This window comes from Mobula hypostoma, chromosome 1 (assembly GCF_963921235.1).
Source record: "Mobula hypostoma chromosome 1, sMobHyp1.1, whole genome shotgun sequence".
Taxonomy (NCBI): domain Eukaryota; kingdom Metazoa; phylum Chordata; class Chondrichthyes; order Myliobatiformes; family Myliobatidae; genus Mobula; species Mobula hypostoma.
The window spans coordinates 239,278,136-239,300,187 of record NC_086097.1 but is presented as its reverse complement, the minus strand read 5'-3'; the positions used below and the strand labels follow the sequence as shown (position 1 = coordinate 239,300,187).

Sequence of the window (22,052 nt, the reverse complement as noted above, 5' to 3'; positions counted from 1 at the left end):
AACTTCGAAGAGAGGAATTATCACCTTGAAGTTGAGAAACGTTTGGGAAGACAATAAAAACAAAAACTGCTAAGTACGTGGACTGAGGATAAAGTAAGCTGGCCGGTGTGATACAAATACCTGTACGAAAATAGCCAAAGCGTTCGGCAGAAATCGACAACGTTAGCGATACTACTATACCGGGAAGAAATTTATATCACTTTCATCCAGTAAAGAGGCCTTTTAATCGAGGGATTCTTTCTCTGATTTTAATGGAATAGGTAAACTGACACATTTGCCAACCAAATTACATTAACTTTTTTTTTGTTTTATTTGGTTGGAAGGTTCGGCTGCAACTCCTTTACTTATCAACAAACATGTAATCGAACACGAACCAGTAGAATTTCGTGGTCTGTTAAAATAGAGTATTTAAATAATTTTACTTGAATAAAGTAACCTGTGCTTTTTTTTTAATGAACGCTGTGAACATCCGAAAATGTGTTTAACACGAGAAAACATCTTAATTACAGCTTAATTATATCATGTTCGAATGATTCAACTTTACACAACTCATAGAAGAACCAGTTGTCAGATGCAAAGGGACACACTCGGCACTTCCTTAACTTGTGATTTAGAACTGGCTACCCTTTGAAAGATGCCTAATAGCGTCCTCGAACACAACAGAAATGTTTGGCGTCGACCCGAACATCTCCCTTTAGCGCAATTTCTCTAAGTGTTTTGGAGGAGGCATGACATAGCAGTTTACATTGAATTGTTCATGTAGAGCACTACAAGCTAGCATGCAAAATAGATTGACATTGAATACAATTTGTAACTTTGTGATCAAGGAATTTCATTGCACTCTGCTGGTTCAAGGTTCAAAATTCAAAGTAAATTTATTATCGAAGTACGGACATGTCACCATATACTACACTGGGTTTCATTTCTGCAGGCATTCACAGTAGAAAGAAAAATAGAATATAATTAATGAAATCTATATATAGAGACTCTCAACCAAATGTGCAAACTGAGCAAACACAAAAAAACCCCCAAATCAACAAGTTAGTATGTTGACAATAACCTAATCTAGTATTTAATTTCAGCAATGTAGACGACACTACAACGAAGCGGGAGCGCCAATCCAAGATGTTTAAAAACGGATGTTTTTTGATATTAAAAACGCAATCACGAGGAAATCTGCAGATGCTGGAATTTCAAGCAACACCCATAAAAGTTGTTGGTGAACGCAGCAGGCCAGGCACGCCGAAACGTCGACTGTACCTCTTCCTAGATATGCTGCCTAGCCTGCTGCGTTCACCAGCTACTTTTATGTGTGTTGGTTTTTGATAAATTGTATTAAAGCATAGGCAGCTGGGGCGGGGGGGGGGGGGGGTGTCAAGATAACAGAGATATCTGGGCGCAGAAGCTAAAATGAGATGACTTTTTAAAAGATAGAACATTACAGCATAGTACAGACCGTTGCCCGACGCTGTTGTGCTGACCTTTTAACCTTTTCTAAACTTAATCTAGGGCGGTAGGGTGTAGATACGTCTCTACCGAAGGAGATGTAAGGCATTATTTGTTCCGCTGGCTGACAGGTCACCCTTGGGCAAGGTGCAGCAACTGCTTAACCCCGCCCCCAACCCCCGATCAGGGTCACATGAAGCTGGAGGTAGATGGTCGTATGAGCAGCTGGTGCATATCGCAAGTCCTGGTTATGCGACCACTGACACCAGGCAGACAACCTCTGAAGAGTATGGACAAAGGCTGGGGTCACCCGTCTTGTAAATACGCTACCCAGAAGAAGGCCAGGGCAAGCGACTTCTGAAGAAATATTTGCCAAAATCAAACAGGGTCATGAGACCACGATCGCCTACGTCATGACACGACAGATTGTGAGGATGACGAAGATCAAGCTAACCCTTCCCTCCTGCATAAACCTCCATTTTTCTATCATCCATAAACCCATCTAAGAGTTTCTTAAATGCCCTTAATGAAGTTGCCTGTACCACTACCATTGGCAGAGTTCCATGCATCCACCACTTTCTCTGTAAAGCACATAGCTCGGATATTCCCCTACACTTTCCTTCAATACACAGTTACGCCCCCTTGTATCCCCCGATAAAAGTCCACTTTATGCATGCCTCTTGTCGTCTTGTATATCTCTCACCTGTCATCTCCAAAAGGAAAAGCACTAGCGCGCTCAACCTACCTTCATAAAACAGGTCCTCAGGTCTGGGCAGCATCGTGGTAATAAGTAAAATCCAAAATGATACTACTTGCATGTAGAACGAGGCAAAGTGCACATATTAATTTAAGAACTCGTTCAAGCAGTTGTTAGGTGGCCTCTTACAGTATTTAATGATCTATCCAAAGTGTGTTCCTAACACTTGGTGTGTATACAGTATTGACACTTTTAACGGGTATTGGATAGACATTTCCACTGATACAAGAAACAAATATTGACAGAAACTTTGTGCGGTTTCTGACGTAGGTGTGGGTTTTACTGAGAGTGAGCGGGGATTTGGAGTTCTACTGAATGTGTAGCGTAAAAGAGGCGAACTGCCGAAGGAATTCTGTGGGATAGGCAGCATCCCTGGAGGTCGACGTTGAGTCCAAATCCTGTATCAGTACTTCAAGCAGTTAGTTTTCGCTCCAGATTACAGTATCTGTAATATTTTGTGCATTCAATACTGAATATGCATTGCGGGCAGTAGTGAGGATTGTGAGAATCCGAGCGGCAAAGAAGGAGCTGGAGCAGAGGCTGAATTTTGAGCAACACACATCAAAGTTGCTGGTGAACGCAGCAGGCCAGGCAGCATCTCTAGCAAGAGCTAGTCCTTCAGTTAGTCCTGACGAAGGGTCTCGGCCCGAAACGTCGACTGTACCTCTTCCTAGAGATGCTGCCTGGCCTGCTGCGTTCACCAGCAACTTTGATGTGTGTTGCTTGAATTTCCAGCACCTGCAGAATTCCTCGTGGCTGAATTTTGAGCCGGGTTTGGAGAAACGAGTTTTTTTTTTAAATTTTAGCTTTAAAAGGAGAAGGCTAACTCTTTAAAAGAAACCCTTCAAAATAAACTACAAGGGGAGAATATGTACATTCAAAAGCCAGCCTTATTAATTTTCAAGCAGAAAGATCCTCACGAGAAGAGCGATCAAAGGATGTAATGGACCTGCAGGCAAGATATTGAAGACTGAACCTTTGGGACACTTTAAAGAACACCTCGTCTCTGATAAAAATAAAACCAGGTTTGTTAATGATGTGGGCTAGTTTTAATGGTGCCAATGTTTGTCCTCTCATAATCACTAAACCAGAACCTTAAGACATTCTGAGATTACATTGAGTATGTGGAATTCTTTTGGCAATGATATGCCGAAGAAGACAATTGATGTTCTTTTTTAATAAGCATATCGGCGTGAAATGCACGTTTCCCGGCGCGCTGCGTTGTGCTCAGCAGTGACGCCTCAGGTCAATTAGTGAACTGCAGTACGATGGATCGCCACGGCGATGTTACACAAAAAGATGTCTACGTTCTTGACAATACTGTAGTGCTAGCAAAATTCAAACTAGATTATCATTTGATTTTGAAATATACAGTTGTTATAAAATACATCGTACAAAATATATATTTGCAATATACAAGTAATGTGATGTCATCTTAATAATTTAAAATCATTAACGTATGGGGTTTTCATTGCGTTCATGCAGAAAAATAAATATAGTTCAATAAAAACTCATGCCTTTGCACAGAATCATCAGGTAAAAAAATCCAAGCTGTCACTTTATTCCTGAGAAATGTAAGGTCTCCGGCAATGGTTATTTGTTACTCTTGTCCTGCATTTCCTGGCGATGTTGTACCAGGAAGTGGCGATCACCTATTGGCGCAAGTTAAGGAATAATGCTGAGGCTAATACGCGTTTCTAGAGAGAGAGAGAGAAGCGCGTGCAGGCTAAAGACTCACCAGCGGAGAGAGATACGGGTTTCTGCTTGGGCAGAGATTAGTAGCTTAATGTGATGGTTGAGAAAAGATCGTCAGCGTGAAATAAACCATTTCAGCTGGCCCGAATGGATTTATGATAGAGAGAGGTGTGTATGCATATGTTACAGATAGGGGAGGGTCATAAAAATTGGACAGCTTCCAACGGAAGGCGAGACACTATAGTTGAGTTAAGGTGTTGTTAAAGAAAAGTCGCAAGCCTAGCTCCTGGCGATGGGCGTGTTTAGTGTGTACATCGCAAGAATGTGCGAACAAATATCAGTGATTATATAATTTTTTTGCGATCTCCAATATCGTTAGTTAGTTCGATGTATACTTTTCACTGATGCAGCACGCTAACAAGATTAAAGAAATCAGTTTTTCCCCAAAGCGCAGAATCACTTATCTTATTCGCACGTGGACCAAAGCTGTCCGTAGCGATATAAACTTGTGAATCTAAATGCCCGTTTAAACAAGAGAATGCTAGGCGTAGTCCAAAAGAGATGATTGCTCCTCAGTCTGTCAGTGTGATCAATGTGTTTGAAAATGCCCACTTGTGGAAGAGAAAGGCCGTTTTGACGGCAGAGCAATGGGAGGTGACAGAAACACCTTTCTGCTACAATACCGTCTGCACCTTCAGTTGGGGACTGGGCAAACACTTGTAAAACTAGATAGAGTGCGGTCAAGGTTTACGTTGATCGGGGAATTCAAAGATCCAGCGATGTGAGTCAAATGGTCCATTTCTCCCGGATTAAGCATCGGCGACAAAAAATTATTTTGCTTCCACCATCACGTCCAACAGTTTCTATGGCATCACATTGGTTATACCTATTTCTATTGAATATTTCAAGAGGTCAGCACACGCGACGGCGCTGCACCTCGAATGGGAAGCGTGTCTGCTCTACCCCTCCTGACTCACATCATCTCTTCTCAGGAGTATTTGAAGATACCTTGCCACACAAGCCCTCTTCCCAAAAGTAACTCATAAAGGTGGAAGATCCAGATAAACGTTGCATGGGAAAGTAATCCCACCATTCCCTAACTCTACTTTCCGACTTTCCGTGTGTTGGGGGCGGGGGAGGGTGGTGGATGGGTGTTCTTTAAGGATACTGTATTCGAACAGCGGAGAATCGAGTCCGGCTGATAGCTCAATGCAAGGCTTGCTATCAGGTCATCGCTTCGCAGCCTGTAGGTGGCACAAGTGTTCTTCCGCTGAACTCCTTTAACCCATTCCCACTTTCTCGTGAAGCGCCGCAGCTCATCTGAGGTTTTTTTTAATTTTTCGAGCAGCGAGAGCTGTACAGGATGGACACCGCGACGATGTTTTTGCCAACTGCAAAAACGGATTAAAGCACCTAATGATTAAAAAAAAACCTTAACTATTGCAAGGCTGCGCTCTCGGATATCTGTTGCCTCATCCCCAAGAAACTTGGTATAACAGTGCCGATGAACTAATCTTTCCTCACGATGGTCTATGTAAACCAAAGGTGTTAAAACTCGTTCCAAAATCATGTCATGGACCATTCCCCCCTGTCTGCTCCCTGACAGTTTGTCGACAGTGACAGAATTAGTGTATCACCTCACTATCACCCTTTTAATTCTGTACAATCTCATTTCCCCGTAATGGTTAAACTGTATCTGCGTCTTCTTTGAAGCGGTTGGCACGGCGCGAGGGCAAAATCGACCCGCAGAGTGTATGAATTTTAAACATCTCTCTGCTTCTGACGTTGCCGCTTCGAGATTAAATGTTTAATTACACCCCATCATTTGCCCCTCGCCCAGCCCTTTTGGATTCTCTTGGAGTTGGCTTGTCGCCAGTGGGATTTTTTCCCCCTGTCTCTTTTTTTTCTCTCTCTCGCTCGTGCACTTGAGGATTTAGACTGCCAAGCAAGTGGGAAGGAGCCTGGAGTTTGTGCCCCCGTTGGTTGAGATGGTTGAGTCCAAGGTTGCTGTGGTATTCCTGAACACATTCACTCGCAGTAGTGTTGGAGCTCCGTGGACCCACAAGCAAAACTGATCGGCGACACACACACACACACACACACACACACACACACCACCACCACCACCACCGCCACCACCACCACCACACTACAACACACGCGCGCGCACACACACACACACACACACACACACACACGCACACACACACACACACACACACACGCACACATACACACGCGCACATACACACACGCGCGCAAACACACACACACACACACACACACACACGCGCGCACATTCACACACACTCTCTCTCTCACACACACACACACACACACACACACACACACACACACACACATAATTACAACCGGTATGAAATCGAACTGCAAAATACAGGGGATTTCGACTCAAGATTCGCTGACAACCATTTTTCGGACTGGATGCACTAAATGCTGCAGGCACGGACTCTCTTTTCTCGGGAAGGCAATGGACACGCAAAGTGGAGTTATATTTTCATACCTTGTCTTTTTATTGACGATCACATGTGTGGAAGGTAGGTCTTTCACTTTTTATTCTCTCCCCACCCCCCGACCCTCAGCCCCAAATCCCTCAGACACAAGGGGTCGAGGAATCCACTTGCGCCGAATGAGAGGAAAAATGAGGAAGTGGAGAGATGTGTGTGGGGATTTTTGAGATGTTAGGAAGCTGGCAGAATGCATTCCAATTTCCAGGGCTAGCGTTCAATGCAGTAATCGGGCTTAGGCTCAATAAATATTCTTGCAGAATGCTCAGTCGGATACGTGAGTTGCCTCATATATCCCTTAACTATTTGAATTTCGTGCAGCCTGTTATCAGAACCCGGCTAGCAGGCATTTGAGGGGAGGGAGGGGAATTGGGGGGGGGGATTTCCTGGGTTAAAACGCTTAATGACGGTTTACTGTGGTGATGCATCATTTACACCATTTAATTACTGACGCGTGTAACATCCAATTTGGGAACTGATGGGAGAGGGGGTTGTTTTCGGTCAAATTTTGCACGAAGCTCCACTTTCATGTTCGAAAAGATACAGCGGCGGATAAATGTGATGGTGGAGGATACATTCAAAAATATATATATAATAGAGAGAGAGAGAGAGAGAGAGAGAGAGAAGGAAGGGAGGGCTCAGTTACACATCGCGATTCATACAAATTGCTTCAGCCTTCTTTAATGAGACGTGTTTAGATCTCCTTTCTGGCAGTCGAGCGGTATTGATACAAGCGTAAGGTGACATGAATTAATGGAACAAGATGAGGAGTCGCCGAATCGAGGCTTGAAAAGTCTAGTCCTTAAACAGAGACTGTGAATGGGGGGGTGGGTGGGGGGGCTGTAGTTCATTGCTCAATATACATGTGCGGGTTCCAGAAATTGAAACGTAGATCTGTCTAACATTACAGTAGGCTCTGTTCCCTTTATTTAAACTTGGATTTTGTCGTGGTTATGACAGCAACAGAAACTGCAATAAAAAAAAACTTTGGTTTCTTATTATGAGTGGTGGTCATTCAGATTATCATATTTCTTCAGTCCGCTTTTTCCTGGGAAAAATAAGTGGAAGAATCAGGGGACAGAAATGATCAAAGCTTCGCTGTATTTTCTTTGCATGTCTAGCTGCAGGAGTCGGGGAATCTAGGTTTTCAAATATTTTCATCTGGGAGGCTTTTGAGATTCTCAGGTCCCCTTTCTGGTTTGTGATAGCCAGGTCCTGCTCAAGGCTCGGTTTCAATTAACTGTGCTTGGGATTTCTCTTTCTCTCTCGCTCTTGGCACAAGGGGCATCGTCTTGAACTGGATTCAAGTTGTTTCTGTATAAAGCGGGTTATTGTGATGCTTGCAGCTGGCTCTCGCAGGGAATAAAGCAGCGAATTTGCCTTTCATCGCTGTCAATCCGGGTTCCACGCATACTTTGGGATTGGGGAGACCAGTGTCTGCGGGGCGGAGGGTGGGGTGCGGGTGGCATCAAATTATGGCAACAAATTATGGCAACGCATCTCCGCATGCTATTGGAACGCAACTGAACTTTTAAATCCAGAGTTTACAATAGGGAAAGATAGTGGAGGAGACGAGGAAGGAAGGGTAAATCTTTTGGCGAATAATTTCTTGCGGATGTTTAATGTAGATAGAGCTGTCCGCCGGTTTTTATACCTGTTTATTATTTTTTTTAAAAAAACACTCTTGCAACGATGCCTTGACAGGTGACAAGATAAATAATTGTGCGAAACCATTTCTAGGTGGCCATGTGTGTTTTTGAGGTACGGGTCAACGACGTTGGGTATCTATTTATCCCCTGGTTAAAATCAGGAGCTGCAGCAAGTTAGGTGTCTAACAGACTCTATTTCGCTCTCGGTAGTGCAGAAGATATATCTCTTCTACACCCGGCTCTAAGGTTGAAGTCGCCAAAGGGATGCTGAGTTATAGAACAATTGCTTCTAAAAGATGTTCGCTTGGAGGCACCATTGTGACTCAGCCGGTCCCTATTACTGGTTCACGTAATTACATAGGATAGAAGCCGCCAGTATCCACAGCTCCCACCCACTCCACACCCCACATCATCACCTACAGTTCCAACCATAGAAGGTAACCAAGCTTCCCCTTAAAGTTTCCTCCGAAGACAACTTAAAATAGGAAAGGGAACTCAGTAATGATTTCGGTTTTAACCAGGCGTCCGCTGGTGAAGGAATGGTTTGAAGAGGTCGTGCTACTCGCGTTTCACAGAACAGTACAGCACAGGTCAAGCCGCTCGGCCCACATTGTTCTGCCGATCTCGATGTTAATTTATACTAAATATACTTCTACGTAGCATCCACGTCCCTCCATTCTCTTCGTGTTCACGTGCCAATCTAAAAGGATCTTAAAACCCATCAACAAGATGCTGGAGGAGCTCAGCAGGTCAGGCAGCATCTATGGAAAAGAGTAAACAGTCAACCTTTCGGGCTGAGACCCTTGGGCACTGATGTTTGCACTTTTCTGTAGATGCTGCGTGGCGCCTGCTGAGTTCCTCCAGCATTGTGTGTGTGTTGCTTTGGATTCCCAGCATCTGCAGATTTTCTCGTGTTTGTTAAAGTCCATCAAACTCTCCGCTTCCACTGCTACCCCTGGTATCCCATTGCAGGCACTTACCACTCTCTGCGTAAAATATATCTTGACCTTTAAACTCCCCCACCCCTCAACATTAAGTTCTACTCTTTTAGTTTATAATCTTCCCGTGTATATCTTCTTGCTCGCTCTAGAGATAATAATTCCTCTTTAAAAATGAATATAAATTATTCTTAAAATATTAAAATTTTAAAAGAAAGCAACTGATTCCCTGGCAAATGATGAACCTGGCGTGCCCGTTGACTATTTCAATAAATATTTATAATTCCTAGTCTTCACCGATACGCACACATACTCAGGAGCCCAAATGGAAATTTACAGTGTGCCGACTGTCTATCATGCAGCATACAGCTGCCGAGATGCTCGCTACTTACCCATAAACATAAAACTTCTGCATGCGCCTCCGCTCATAAGAAAAACTCGGGTGCAAGATCACTCGCACCCCCATGCAATCGCAAACACAGTGAACGAGAATATTAGTAAAAGATTCAAGAGGCAGCCAGGTACGTTATTATGTGGAAAAATGAACCTATAATTCCTCAGGTAGAATCATTAAGCAAGGGATTGAATGAAGGTTATAAACTAAAGAAAATATAAGTCTAGGCTGGAACTAGGACATTGAAACGGAATCTGTGACACACTTATAGTGTGATGCGCACAGCCGGTGAAGGCAGCGGTGATTTCCGTTGTCGCTGCTTTCGGGAGCTTCACCGTGCGCCGTTGTTTCGGATTTCACGCATAGTCTCGTTTAGCGACGAGTGAGTGGGGGTTTTAGACAACTGTATCACTTTTTGTCTTGAGGAATACACCAGTACACATAGGTCGAGAGTGAGAATGCTTTGCTAACAACCATGAATGAGTTGCAGGTTTATTACAGAGGCGGTGATCTTGAAACACCTGTTACATGCATTCATGGCTTGGCCCCCTTCGGAACGGTGGCCATCTAGTTTCATTTTCCCAAGGAGCCCACAGAAAATGGATTACAATTTTACCAAAAGGAACGCCAGGTGTTTTGCATCAGTCTTCGGCTGGGTCGCAATATCAAGGAATTTGTCTACCGAGGGAAAGGAATACCGAGATAAAGGCAAAGCTGGATCTAATCTCCCTTCACAGTGCATGGACGCTAACTGACATTGACAGACTGAGGAATCCATCTAGAGCAAGCGATCTCCATTCCCCCGACTCCGCCCAGGAGAGGGGGAGAACTGGTTCCAAGACTGGTACGGATCAGAGCGACAGGGCGGCGGGAGAATCTTCACCCAGCGATACCCACTGTCTACTGATCGACCCGTCACCTGGGAAACCACCTCATGCCTGTCTTGACAGAGATCAAACACCCTGCGCATGAAGCTAACGCAGTCATCAACAGTTTGACTAATAGGGCTGGGACTTGTCTTCTTCAGCTCTGTAGCAGCGCGGCGATTTTTATCTTCACTGTCCTGTCGGCTGGAAGCTGCTGTTCCACTCCGATCAACTCAGTGTGGCTTCCCAAGCTGCTGGCGTTTGCGCTGAGACCAGCAGATCACCTGGCGAATGTGTGTGGAAAGAGAAGGAAGCAGATATATGACAGACTGGCACACCGGTGGCAGCTTCGTGGCCACCGAGCCAAGGGGCTTTTGACGCATTTTGCAACTGAGATATTCGCAGACACCGGACAGCTTGCTTTCGCCCTTTCGCCAGGAAGGACCTGGAATCCGACAAACTAAGATTTCATCTTCAAATTTTTGAATTGCCACCAATCTTACAGATGATTTACGGTCGACTTTCAGTCTTCTAACCAATCCACTGCTGTGAAATGGGACTTGGAGGAACATAGTCAATTAGCCGTGTGTGTGTGCGAATACTTACAAGTCTCAGTATTATTCACCAGTGCTACTCAACGGTGAATGCCTACAGCTGATACAGCAATAGAAGCGGATACAGCATCTTTATCCTTGTCCATCACCAGCATCATTCGTTGTATGTTCAGTTGTGTAAGCCGGCGGATACTAATCGATAACGTATTACATCCTATGGTTGTAATATAGTTATATGGTTATCCTGAGAACAGATGCTCCTACCCAAATAAGTACACACCTACATGTCAAAGCCCTTACTAAAAATTCTTTCCCAATAGTATTATCGCTCCTTGCCATCACTAACTCTTTCCTTGCCGTCCTCGAGCAGTAATACCTGCTTTCACATGGACGTGTTTTGATAATGTATTCTACTCATAGAAGTTAATTTTTCTGTAATGTAACATATTAGCACACAAGACAAAGCTATTTGAAAACAATAATACAATCTACGTTTGAGATTGTATTCTTCCCCTCTCCCTTTCTCTTTCCATTCTCAGTCCACAATAGAGACCCATATCAGAATCAGGTCACCACTCACACGTGTCATGAAATTTGTTTTGTTTTGTGGCAACAGTACAGTGCAATATATAAAATTATTACAATACTGTGCAAAGGTCTAGCTATATATATGCACCTAAGACTCTTGCACTGTACTGTATATGTTGATTTACTAGTATTTGTTTCTATTTTTTGTATTAGCACAGCTTGTCTTCTTTTGCACATTGGTTGTCAGTTTTGTGCGTAGTTTTCCATTGATTCTATTATGATTCTTTGTTCTACCATGAATGCCCGTAAGAAAATGAATCCCAGGGTAGGATGCAGAAACTTTGATACTAAATTTACCTTGAATTTTGAACTTTGAACTTCACCAAGAGAAGTGAAACTATTCAAATTTGTTTTCTTCAGAGATTATAAAAAAAAGGACGATCTTATTCAAATATGTAAGGCCAAGGGAGCTTGATAAGGTTAATGTTGGCATGTTGCCAGTAGTGAGAGAGTCACAGGCAAAGAGCCATATTTACAAAATAAGAGGCTGGTGTTTATAATAGAGGGATGTGGAAATTCCTTCTCACATGGGTAGTTGATCTCTGGAATTCTCTGCCCCTAAGGTGGTGGAGGCTAGACATTAGATGTACTGTATAGGGCAGCATTGTAGTTTAATGGTTATCAGAATGCTTTACAGTACCAACGAACTGGGGTCAATTTCTTCCGCTGCCTGTAAGAAGTTTGTACGTTCTCCCTATGACTGTGTGGGTTTTCTCTAGGTGATCCGGTTTCCCACCACAGTCCAAAGACATAACATTTTGGTAGGTAAGCTGTCCTGTGATTAGTCTGGGGTTAAGTCAAGGGTTGATGGGCAGCATAGCTCCAAGGGCTGGAAGGGCGAATTCTGTGCTGTATCACAATAAAAATAAATAAGAATATTGAGAAAATTGAGAAATTGAGGGGTATGTGAACTTAGCACACGATAGGTGTTGAAGCATGGAAGATTGAAAGGAGATTTGATAGAGGCATACAAAATTACGAGGGCTATATATAGGGTAAATACAAGCAGGCTTTTTCCCCTGAGGTTGGGTGGAATAAGTAGAGGTCTTGGGTTAAGGGTGAAAAGTGAAATGGTTAAGCGGACCATGAGGGGAAACTTCTTCACTCAGAGGTTGGTGAGATTATGGAATGAGCTGCCAACACAAGTGGTGCATATAAGTTCAATTTTAATGTTTAAGTGAAGTTTGGCTAGATGTGCAGTAGGCCATAGTCTGGGTGTAGGTCAACGGGAGTAAGCAGTTTAAATGGTTCAGCACAGACTAGAAGGGCCAAATGGTTTGTTTCTGTGTTGTACTTTTCCATGACTCTGATTCTAAATGAAACTGTAGTATTTTGATTTACTGGCAACAATCCATGATTGGAAGTTTTGATTCCATTCTCTCTTTTCACTTGATGATTACAATAATTAAAACAATTAAAATGAGTTATAATTGCAAAATGCTCCTTAATTATCTTTCTGTCTGAAAAATTCATTGAACTGGGATGTGATAATACTGATTTCCATTCTGAATTATGTTGATGATTAAAGAAAATTTCCCAAGTTCATGAAGAGCCTGGTCAGTTTAGAATAGGTGGTTACTTTTCAAAGATTCACTTGATATTTATACACTCCCACTAACAAGGATGCTACAATAGAACCTATATATTCAGACCCCATTGACCCCAACAATTTTCCACATCTTTGATCCCGTTTATAAATTTCAGAATCAGAATCAGAACCAAAATCAAGTTTAATAAGTCGTGCAGAAATAAAATTTAAAAATGTAGTGAGGTAGTGTTCATGGATTCAATATCCATTCAGAAGTCAGATGGCATAGGGAAAGAAGCTGTTCTTGAATCACTGGTAGTGCCTTCAGGCTCCTGTACTCTTTCCTGATGGTAGCAATGAGAACAGGCTTGTTCTGCGTGATGGGGTCCCCGTAAATTTCCCTGTAAATCTTAATCCACACTGTATTAGATTAGATTAGATTATGAGGACATGCAGTCCTCTTTTATTGTCACTTAGTAATGCATGCATTAAGAAATGATACAATGTTTTTCCAGAATGATATCACAGAAACACATGATAATCCAACTTAAAAACTAACAAAAAACCACATAATTATAACATATAGTTACAACAGTGCAAAGCAATACCATATTTGTGACCTCCTTTAAATTTTGATACTCTCTACAAATTACAATGTAACATAACGTGAACCTGCTTTTTCCACCTCACCCACTTCATTGAAGGCTCTGAATTAGTCTCACATACACATTTGTATTAATTCTCTATGCTCATGTGTCCTTTTAGCTCCTCTCCATTTCGAAAGGGTTCTGATAACGCACGTTCGTGCATGAGCCTTTTTCCCTTTCCTGCCTCCACACCCCCCGCCCCCCCCCCCCCCACCGCCCCAGCATTGGATGGTTGGTTGAGGTCGACCATGGAGCATTGATATTTTGTCCTGGCTGTCTATGTGATACACAAGCCATGTCAGCACTCTATGGAGAGCAGGTGGTTGCCCATGCAGCCGGCTCCCCTTCTTCACACAGCTGATGAATCCAAAGGAATTTCAGAGACTGATGCAGTTTGGCACCAACAGCTTTGCAACAGTTGCCAGACAACTTTGAGTTCAACATATGAGCACCGTAGAGAATCCAGCTCAGGACTTTTCCCTCGGGGTTTATTACTGAAGCCTTCCTCATGAATGAGTATAACCTCAAGGCAGTGGAGGTTTGAGATCAGAGTTTTCCCTCTCCTAGATGAGCTGCCAACCAGAGCTAACAAGCCTCATCGGCCAGAAACGACTGGTTTTAAGGCACCAGTAACCCGCCTTTGTCCCTTCTCCTGTCAGTAGAAACAGTTCCACTGGGCTAATTCACACATGAAGGCCAAGAGCTGGACCTGGCTGTCAGAGGCTATTTGGGAAACACACCACTGGGAACATTTAATAGATAGTGGGAGTTTATCCCCATTACCCCATCCGTGGCTAGGACAACCTTAAGGAATCATGTACTTGAATAAATTTCACACAAAGGTACAGTTCTGTTCAATCGCTTTACCAATGTTATGGTAACATTCTATATCATCTCAATATTTTATCAAGCTGAAGGGTGAAACATTATTTGGAATGATTTCGTGATGAAGTCAAGTGATCCTGATAGAAATGGCATAAATTTTAAGTGTCTTTTATTGAGGTTGAATGTCAGAGATGTAGAAAGTCAAAAGGGCACTTGAAGAGAGCAAAAAGTACATAATAGCATTGTCACTTTTGCTGGATTACTTTTACACTGAGTGTATGTTCATGGACTCCTGCTGCTGTAACCCATCTTCAAGGTTTGATGTGTCTTACTCTTCTTCAGAGATGTGCTTCTGCACACCACTGTTGTAAAATGAGGTTATTTGAGTTACTGTCGCCTTCCTGTCAGCTTCAACCTGTCTGGCCATTGTCATTTGAAGTCTCTCATTAACAAGGAGTTTTCACCTACAAAACTACTGCTCACTAGATACTTCATGTTTTTGCCCCATTCTCTGTAAACTATAGAGACTCCAGAGAATGAAAATCCCAGGAGATACTCAAACCATTCCATCTGGCACCAATAATCATTCTACCGTCAAAGTCACTTAGATCACATTTCATTCCCATCCTGATGTTTGGTGTGAACAACAACTGAACCTCTTGACCACATCTGCATGCTCTTATGCATTGAGTTGCTGCTGCATGATTGGCTGATGAAATATTTGCCTTAATGGGCAGATGTAGGGACGTACTGAATAAAGTGGCCACTGAGTGTAATTTGACAAGCAAGAATTAACATAAATGAAAGCCTGTTCCAATCCATAGCAGGGAATTTCATTTTAAACAGACTCACAATTTTATTAAAACATTTAATTTTATGCTTTTGTTTGTAATTGACATCACTTCTGAAAATGAATATGTCTTTCAGTTTTACTTTTAGCTATTAAGTGTTGCATTGTATTTTGTTTTAATTCTTATGAGTTTGCATTCAGTATTAAATCTAACAGCTGGACAGGTAGAACCCTGACATAAAGATTAAGACTAAAGATGATTTTATAATATTCATGCGTTTCACACATTAATAATTTTAAGCTGACTACACCCACACAGTATGAATAAAAAAAATAAGATGGAAGAAACTGTATATTCTTTCCAAGAGGACTTATTGGCATACAACCAGGCAGTTCAGATCTACCTTCATACTGAAGGCAGATCTACTGTGCTTTTAGAGCAGAGATAAGGAGAAATTAATTTTGATAAGGGTTGGCGAATCTGTGGATTTATTGCCACAGGTGGCTGTGGAAGCCATGTTATTGGGTAAATTTAAAAGGGAGGTTGATAGGTGCATAAAGCTTATGGGGAGAAGGCAGAGAATCAGGTTGAGAGGGAAATTATATCAGCTATTCTGCAAGCAGGCTTTTCCCGCTGAGAATGGGTGGGACTACAACCAGAGGTCATGGTTTAAGGGAGATCAATGGGAGCTGGCAGGTTAAATAGTTTTAGTATGGACTAGATGGGCCAAAGGGCTTGTTTCTTTGCTGTGCTTCTCTATGACTTATGACTCTATAATGGAATGGCTGAACAGACTTGACAGTTTAAATGGCCCAATTCTGCTCCGATGTCTTACGAAGCAAATTCTGTGCATCCTTGTAGGCCTCCGTCAGTCTCATGAGACCATGGATTTGTGCCTTTGGAAGGTTTCCAGGGCACAAGCCTGGGCACGGTTGTATGGAAGACCAGCAGTTGCCCGTGCTGCAAGTCTCCCCTCTCCACGCCACCAATGTTGTCCAAGAGAAGGGCATTAGGACCCATACAGCTTGGCACCAGTGTCATCGCAGAGCAATGTGTGGTTAAGTGCCTCAGCCAAGGCTTGAACTAGCGACCTTCAGATCACTAGACCAAGGCCTTAACCACTTGGCCACGTGCCAACACATGCATCAATAACATTCAAAAAGCATAAAAAAGAAATTTATAAGGACTTTAATGCACAATACCTGAACACCTTTCTATAAAATTTCTCTATAATTATATCCATACCTTCTTCAGGTTGTATCCTATAAATCGGCATAAAACATTAACATTTGAACAAGGATGTTTTATTGATTGGAATTTATATTCTGATAGACACGTTCATCTACTGAAGGTAATTCTTTCTGACATGTTGCAGATTGCAGTTGACATGCATTATGTTACAAATAGGAGTAAAATTATACATCTCCAGGAGATCATGCATAAAATAATTGCAACCCTGTGGTATGTTTGAGAGATATCGAGTATTATCCCATTTATTCCAAAAGAGCTTAATCCTATTTGCTTGACTTCTTGAGATGTTCTGGGAAGTTATTAACATCAGGATTATGTCACTGTCATATCATCGTACAATTCCATCTGTTTATCTAATGAAGTCAAACTTCATATGTCATTCTGATTATGGCATTTATACATTTTAATAAAAGGAACAGCACACTCCTTTTAGTGTAATTTATATACCTTTTACTCCTTACTCAGCATAATGAAGAATAGCAGCACAAGAAAATAGATTTTTTTTTGTGCTTTGAGTACGTTACGTTAATTTCTTTTCTGAGCAGCACTGTTAGCACATCACATTTTACAATACCAGTTGTAAGATTGGAGTTTCATTCTCACTGCTGCTTGTAAGGAGTTCCCAAATTCTCCCTGTGACCATGCGAGTTTCTTCCAGGTAGTCCGGTTTCCTCCACGTTCCAAAGATGTATGGGTTAGGGTTAGTGAGTTGTGGCCATGTTATGATGCTGCCTGAAGTGTGGTGACTGACTCAGCACAATTGTCACTGAGTTGATTTGACACAAATAACGCATTGCATTGTATATTTCAACGTACATGTGACAAATAAAGTTAATCTTTCTAATCTATGAATTCTGATGCCTTGATATAGAAATGTAAGACAAAACTGTGATCGTAACTGATCCCCAAGTTTTGATTTGTAATTTCTAATGTTTTGGTATGGCTCTTTAAATTTTCCACACCATTCATTGGTGTGATATTTGTATTTATTCTTCCCAATTTAAATTTTTTCCTTGTAGTAGAAATATGTAATAAATTTCTTTCCAGTTTCCTTCTGAAAGAATCTATGATAATTTCCTCCACAGAGATAAGGAGGAATTTCTTTAGTGAGAGGGTTGTGCATGTGTGGAATTCATTGCCATAGTTGGCTGTGGAAACCAAGTCATTGGATATAGGATCTTGGTTAGTAAGGGCGTCAAAGGCTATGGGGAGAAGGCAGGAGAATAGGGCTGGGAGGGATAGTAAATCAGCCGTGATGGATTGGGCAGAGCAGCTATTGGGCAGAAATGGGCTGCATGGCCTAACTCTGCCCTTTGTCCTATGATTGTAACTGCTCTCTCTGGTAAAAAAAAAATTGTACAGTAAATTCAACCTACACTATGAGTAGAGAATTTTCTGCTTATCTTACAGCTGAATTTATTGGCAACTATTTTACATTTATGTTCCCTACCTTTGAAGAAATGAAGACTTTCAGTTAACATCTACTGTGAATAAGCCCTCCTCCATTTGAAAAATGCCCAATGGAATATCACCTCTTTCCAAGTGAAAAATGCCTCAATTGGTTTGATATTTCCTGAAAACTGCAGTCACTCAGTTGTCATGCCACCATTATTCATTCCGCTTTTGCTTTTACTGGAGTCTCTACATTTCTTTATTGCGTGTTCTCCTGCTTCTTCCTGCGACTCACACTGAACTCTTAAGTGGAGTCTGCCTGTGGCTTGGCATCAGTTCCATTCTGTTAGAAATCAATCCTAGCACTTTGAAACCAAACTTGATACTTTACTAAAGTTGGTTTTCATAATTTATTTATTTCTATCTCTTGTTCTCTTTGATTTCTTCCCTTAGTGTTTTCTTTTAATTTTTTAATCTGTAGGTTGTTTCTATTTTCCCGACAACATTTCCTATGATAAAATTACTTGCTACTTCCTTGTCCAGTGTGCAAGCTTTCTAAATGGTGAATTTGTGCTGGTAATTTGAAGAATTAAATTGAATTGACTTTATTATTTATATCCTTCATATACATGAGGATTAAACATCTTTACATTACCTCTCCATCTAAGTGTGCAATGTGCAATTTATAGTAACTTATAATAAATAATATGTACAACAGGATGGTCAATATAATATAGAAATACAGTTGTGTCAGTGTGAGTTAATCAGTCTGATGGCCTGGTGGAAGAAGCTGTCCCGGAGCCTGTTGGTCCTGGCTTTTATGCTGCAGTACCATTTCCCGGATGTGGTTGTCGTGACTCGGGTCTCCAGTGATCCATTGGGCCTTTTTTACACTCTTCTCTTTGTAAATGTCCTGAATAGTGGGAAGTTCATGTCTACAGATTTGCTGGGCTGTCTGAACTACTCTCTGCAGAGTCCTGCGATTCAGGGAAGTACAGTTCCCATACCAGGCAGTGATGCAGCCAGTCAGGAAGCTCTCAATTGTGCCCCTGTAGAAAGCTCTTAGGATTTGGGGGCCTATACCAAACTTCTTTAACCGTCTGAGGTGAAAGAGGTGCTGTTGTGCCTTTTTCACCGCACTGCAGGATTGTACAGACCACTTGAGATCCTCGGTGATGTGTATGCCGAGGAACTTAAAGCTGTTCACCCTCTCAACCCCAGACCATGTCTCCATTCTTCCTGTAGTCCACAACCAGCTCCTTTGTTTTTGTGACATTAAGGGAGAGATTGTTTTCTCGACACCACTGTGTCACATTGATGACTTCTTCTCTGTCAGCTGCCTCATTATTATTTGAGATCAGGCAATCAGAGTAGTGTCATCAGCAAATTTAATTGGCAGATTGGATCTGTGGGTGGCGACACAGTCATGAGAGTAAAGGAGGTGGCTTAGGACACAGCCCTCAAGGGCACCAGTTTTGAGGGTCAGAGGGGCAGAGGTAGGGGAGCCCACTGTTACCACCTGCCGGTAATCAGGTGGGTAGTTCAGGATCCAGCTGCACAAGGCAGGGTGAAGGTCGAGGTCTCTGAACTTCTTGTCGAGCCTGGAGGGAATTATGGTGTTGAATGCTGAACTGTAGTCCAAGAACAGCATTCTCACATAAGCATCCTTCCTTTCTAGATGTGTGAGGAACTAATGAACCAGAGGGTTATGAAGAAGTACAGCATGGAAACACTCTCCTTCAGATTTAGATTTATATTAACGACCAACACAACCTCAGGATTACAGGGGGGAGACCACGTGCATTACCGCACATTTTTTGCACTGAAATAGAATGCCCATGATGTTTACCAGAACAGCACAAGCAATAACAGAACAACAGTAAAACCAGTTCCATTTCCACCCCCTCCAACACACACACACACCTCCAACCCCAGGACAGACCGGCTGTGTTTGACCTCTGGTTCCAGTGGACTCAGAGACATTGGTCTTTCAGCTTTCCCAGAGGACCTGCAAATTTGCAGACCTACGTATGCAGCCATCGGCCCTTGACTTCCAGGCTTCTAATTAACCTTTGATCTTGACCCAGGACACTCCAATGATGACAAGTGTATCAAAATTCATCATCTCACACTTGATGAAGGGTCTCGGCCCAAAATGCGGACTGTTTATTCTTCTCCAAAGAAGCTGCCTGACCTGTTGAGTTCCTCCAGCATTTTGTGCATGTTGCTACAAATTATAAATATAGTTCAGAACTAGTCCTAACACTGCATTCTACCTTCTTTAAGTTTAAAAAAAAACTGCTCTTAACCCTTATTCTCTTCTGCACTTTTCAGTGATTTTGTTATCCCTTCAGTCTTCTCAAAGGTTCAAAGTACATTTATTATCAAAGTATGTTTGCAGTAAACAACCCTGAGATTCATCTTCCCACAGACAGCCATGAAACAAAGAACCACGGAACCCATTTAAAGAAAAACATTAAACCACCACTGCACAAAAAATGAATAAATCACACATGTGGTAAAAGAAGAGTTGAAACAGAGTACAAAACATCAAATCATTGAAAGAGGTTCAGGCATATTCAGTTTAGCTCAGTTCAGTTCAAACCAGTTCTGTATTTCTCCTTATCTGCAGGCTCCATCGCACTGAGTTTATAAAGTAGCACCTTATAGATGATAATCAGGATGGTAATGGATTGTGAAAGGATGGATAGGATGTAATCACATATGAAGAACGAAAAAGTAAATGTTCCGATTTACCAAGGAGACAGACAAAATCAGAGTATTTGGTGAAAGACAATTTAAACAGATTTAACAGTAAACGAGGAGAAAGCTGAATGCAACTGGGCAAATCTGAAGAAGGAAGAACCAATATTCCAGATGTATTGAACCCTCATATTATAAAATAATCTAGAGACATGATAACAGAGGCACGATTGAAAGAGCGTATTAATTTGTTTGAGAAAAGGTTAATGCTAGAGGACAGGCTGAAATATAATTTTATATCTTGATTTAAGATGTGAGATAGAATGTGTCCAGTGAACCATAGACCAGTCAACTCAACAGTGGCCGCAGGGGAGATATTGAAATTGCTGGTAGAAAAAAAAATGTCTATAAACCAAGAACATAATAATGAATAATTTGCATAGACGTTAAAAGGAAATGTCTTGCTTGATAAACCAAATTGATCATTTGAATGTTTTACAGAAAGAGAATGTCAGTGCAGTTTAAACACCAATGCAGGGGCAAGGTGGCAGATAAGTATAATGGTTAGCACTGTCTTGTAAATACCTAATGTTTGTACTTCGTGTATTTGTTGTGTAAATAAACTTTTATAGTTTTGTAAAATAGAAGTGGTTAGCACAAAGGTTCACAGTACCAGTGACCTGGGATCAGTTCCTGCTGCTGTCTGTAAGGAGTTTGTACATTCTCCCCGTGACCACGCTGACTTCCTTTGGGTGCTCTGGTTTCCTCCCACCATCCAAAGTCATACTGGTTGTAAATTGTTTTGTGATTAGCCTAGGGCTAAATCGGGTGCTGCTGGGTGGAAGGGCCTATTCCAGTTTGTATTTCAATAACTAAGTCAATAGATATAATTTTTCTAGATTCCCTACAGATTAAGAGAATGGGCAAGAGAGTGACAAATGAAATACAACGTTGAAAAATGTATGGTCATGCACTTTGGTAGTAGAAATAAATGTGTGGACTATTTTCCAAACAGGGAGACAATCCAAAAATCTGAGATGCAAAGGGACTTGGGAATCCTTGTGCAGAGCATCCTAAACATTAACCTGCAGGTAGAGTCAGTGGTGAGGAAGGCAAATGCTCACCATTTGATGCCGGGAGTTTATATGGCACTGTTGGGGCCTCACCTTGAGTGTTGTGAACAGTTTTGGGCTCTTCATCTAAGAAAAGATATGCTGGCATTGGAGAGGGTTCAGAAGAGGTTCACAAGGGTGCTTCTAGGAATGAAAGGGTTATCACGTGAGGAAAGTTTGATAGCTCTGGGTGTTTACTCATTGGAATTTAGAAGGATGAGAGGTGAAACTCTTTGAAACTTTTCAAAGGGAAAAAGTTTAGGGGTAACATGAGGGGGAACCGCTTTACTCAGATGTATTGTGGAACGAGCTTCCAATAGAAATGGTTGAGGCAGGTTCGATGTTGTCGTTTAAAGTTAAATTGGATAGATATGTTGTCAAGGAAGGG

The 22,052-nt window shown here is 41.9% G+C and overlaps 1 protein-coding gene across 1 annotated transcript in view; it reads left to right on the top strand.

Annotated features, from left to right (window-relative positions):
- Positions 1–6,311: 6,311 nt before the first annotated feature.
- csmd3b (CUB and Sushi multiple domains 3b) overlaps positions 6,312–22,052 on the top strand; it is a 2,345,756-nt gene continuing 2,330,015 nt past the window's right edge. The window contains exon 1 of the mRNA XM_063066157.1: positions 6,312–6,456. Within this exon, the coding sequence (XP_062922227.1) occupies positions 6,390–6,456 (67 nt within the window). The 5' untranslated portion in view covers positions 6,312–6,389. The remainder of the gene's footprint in view (positions 6,457–22,052) is intronic.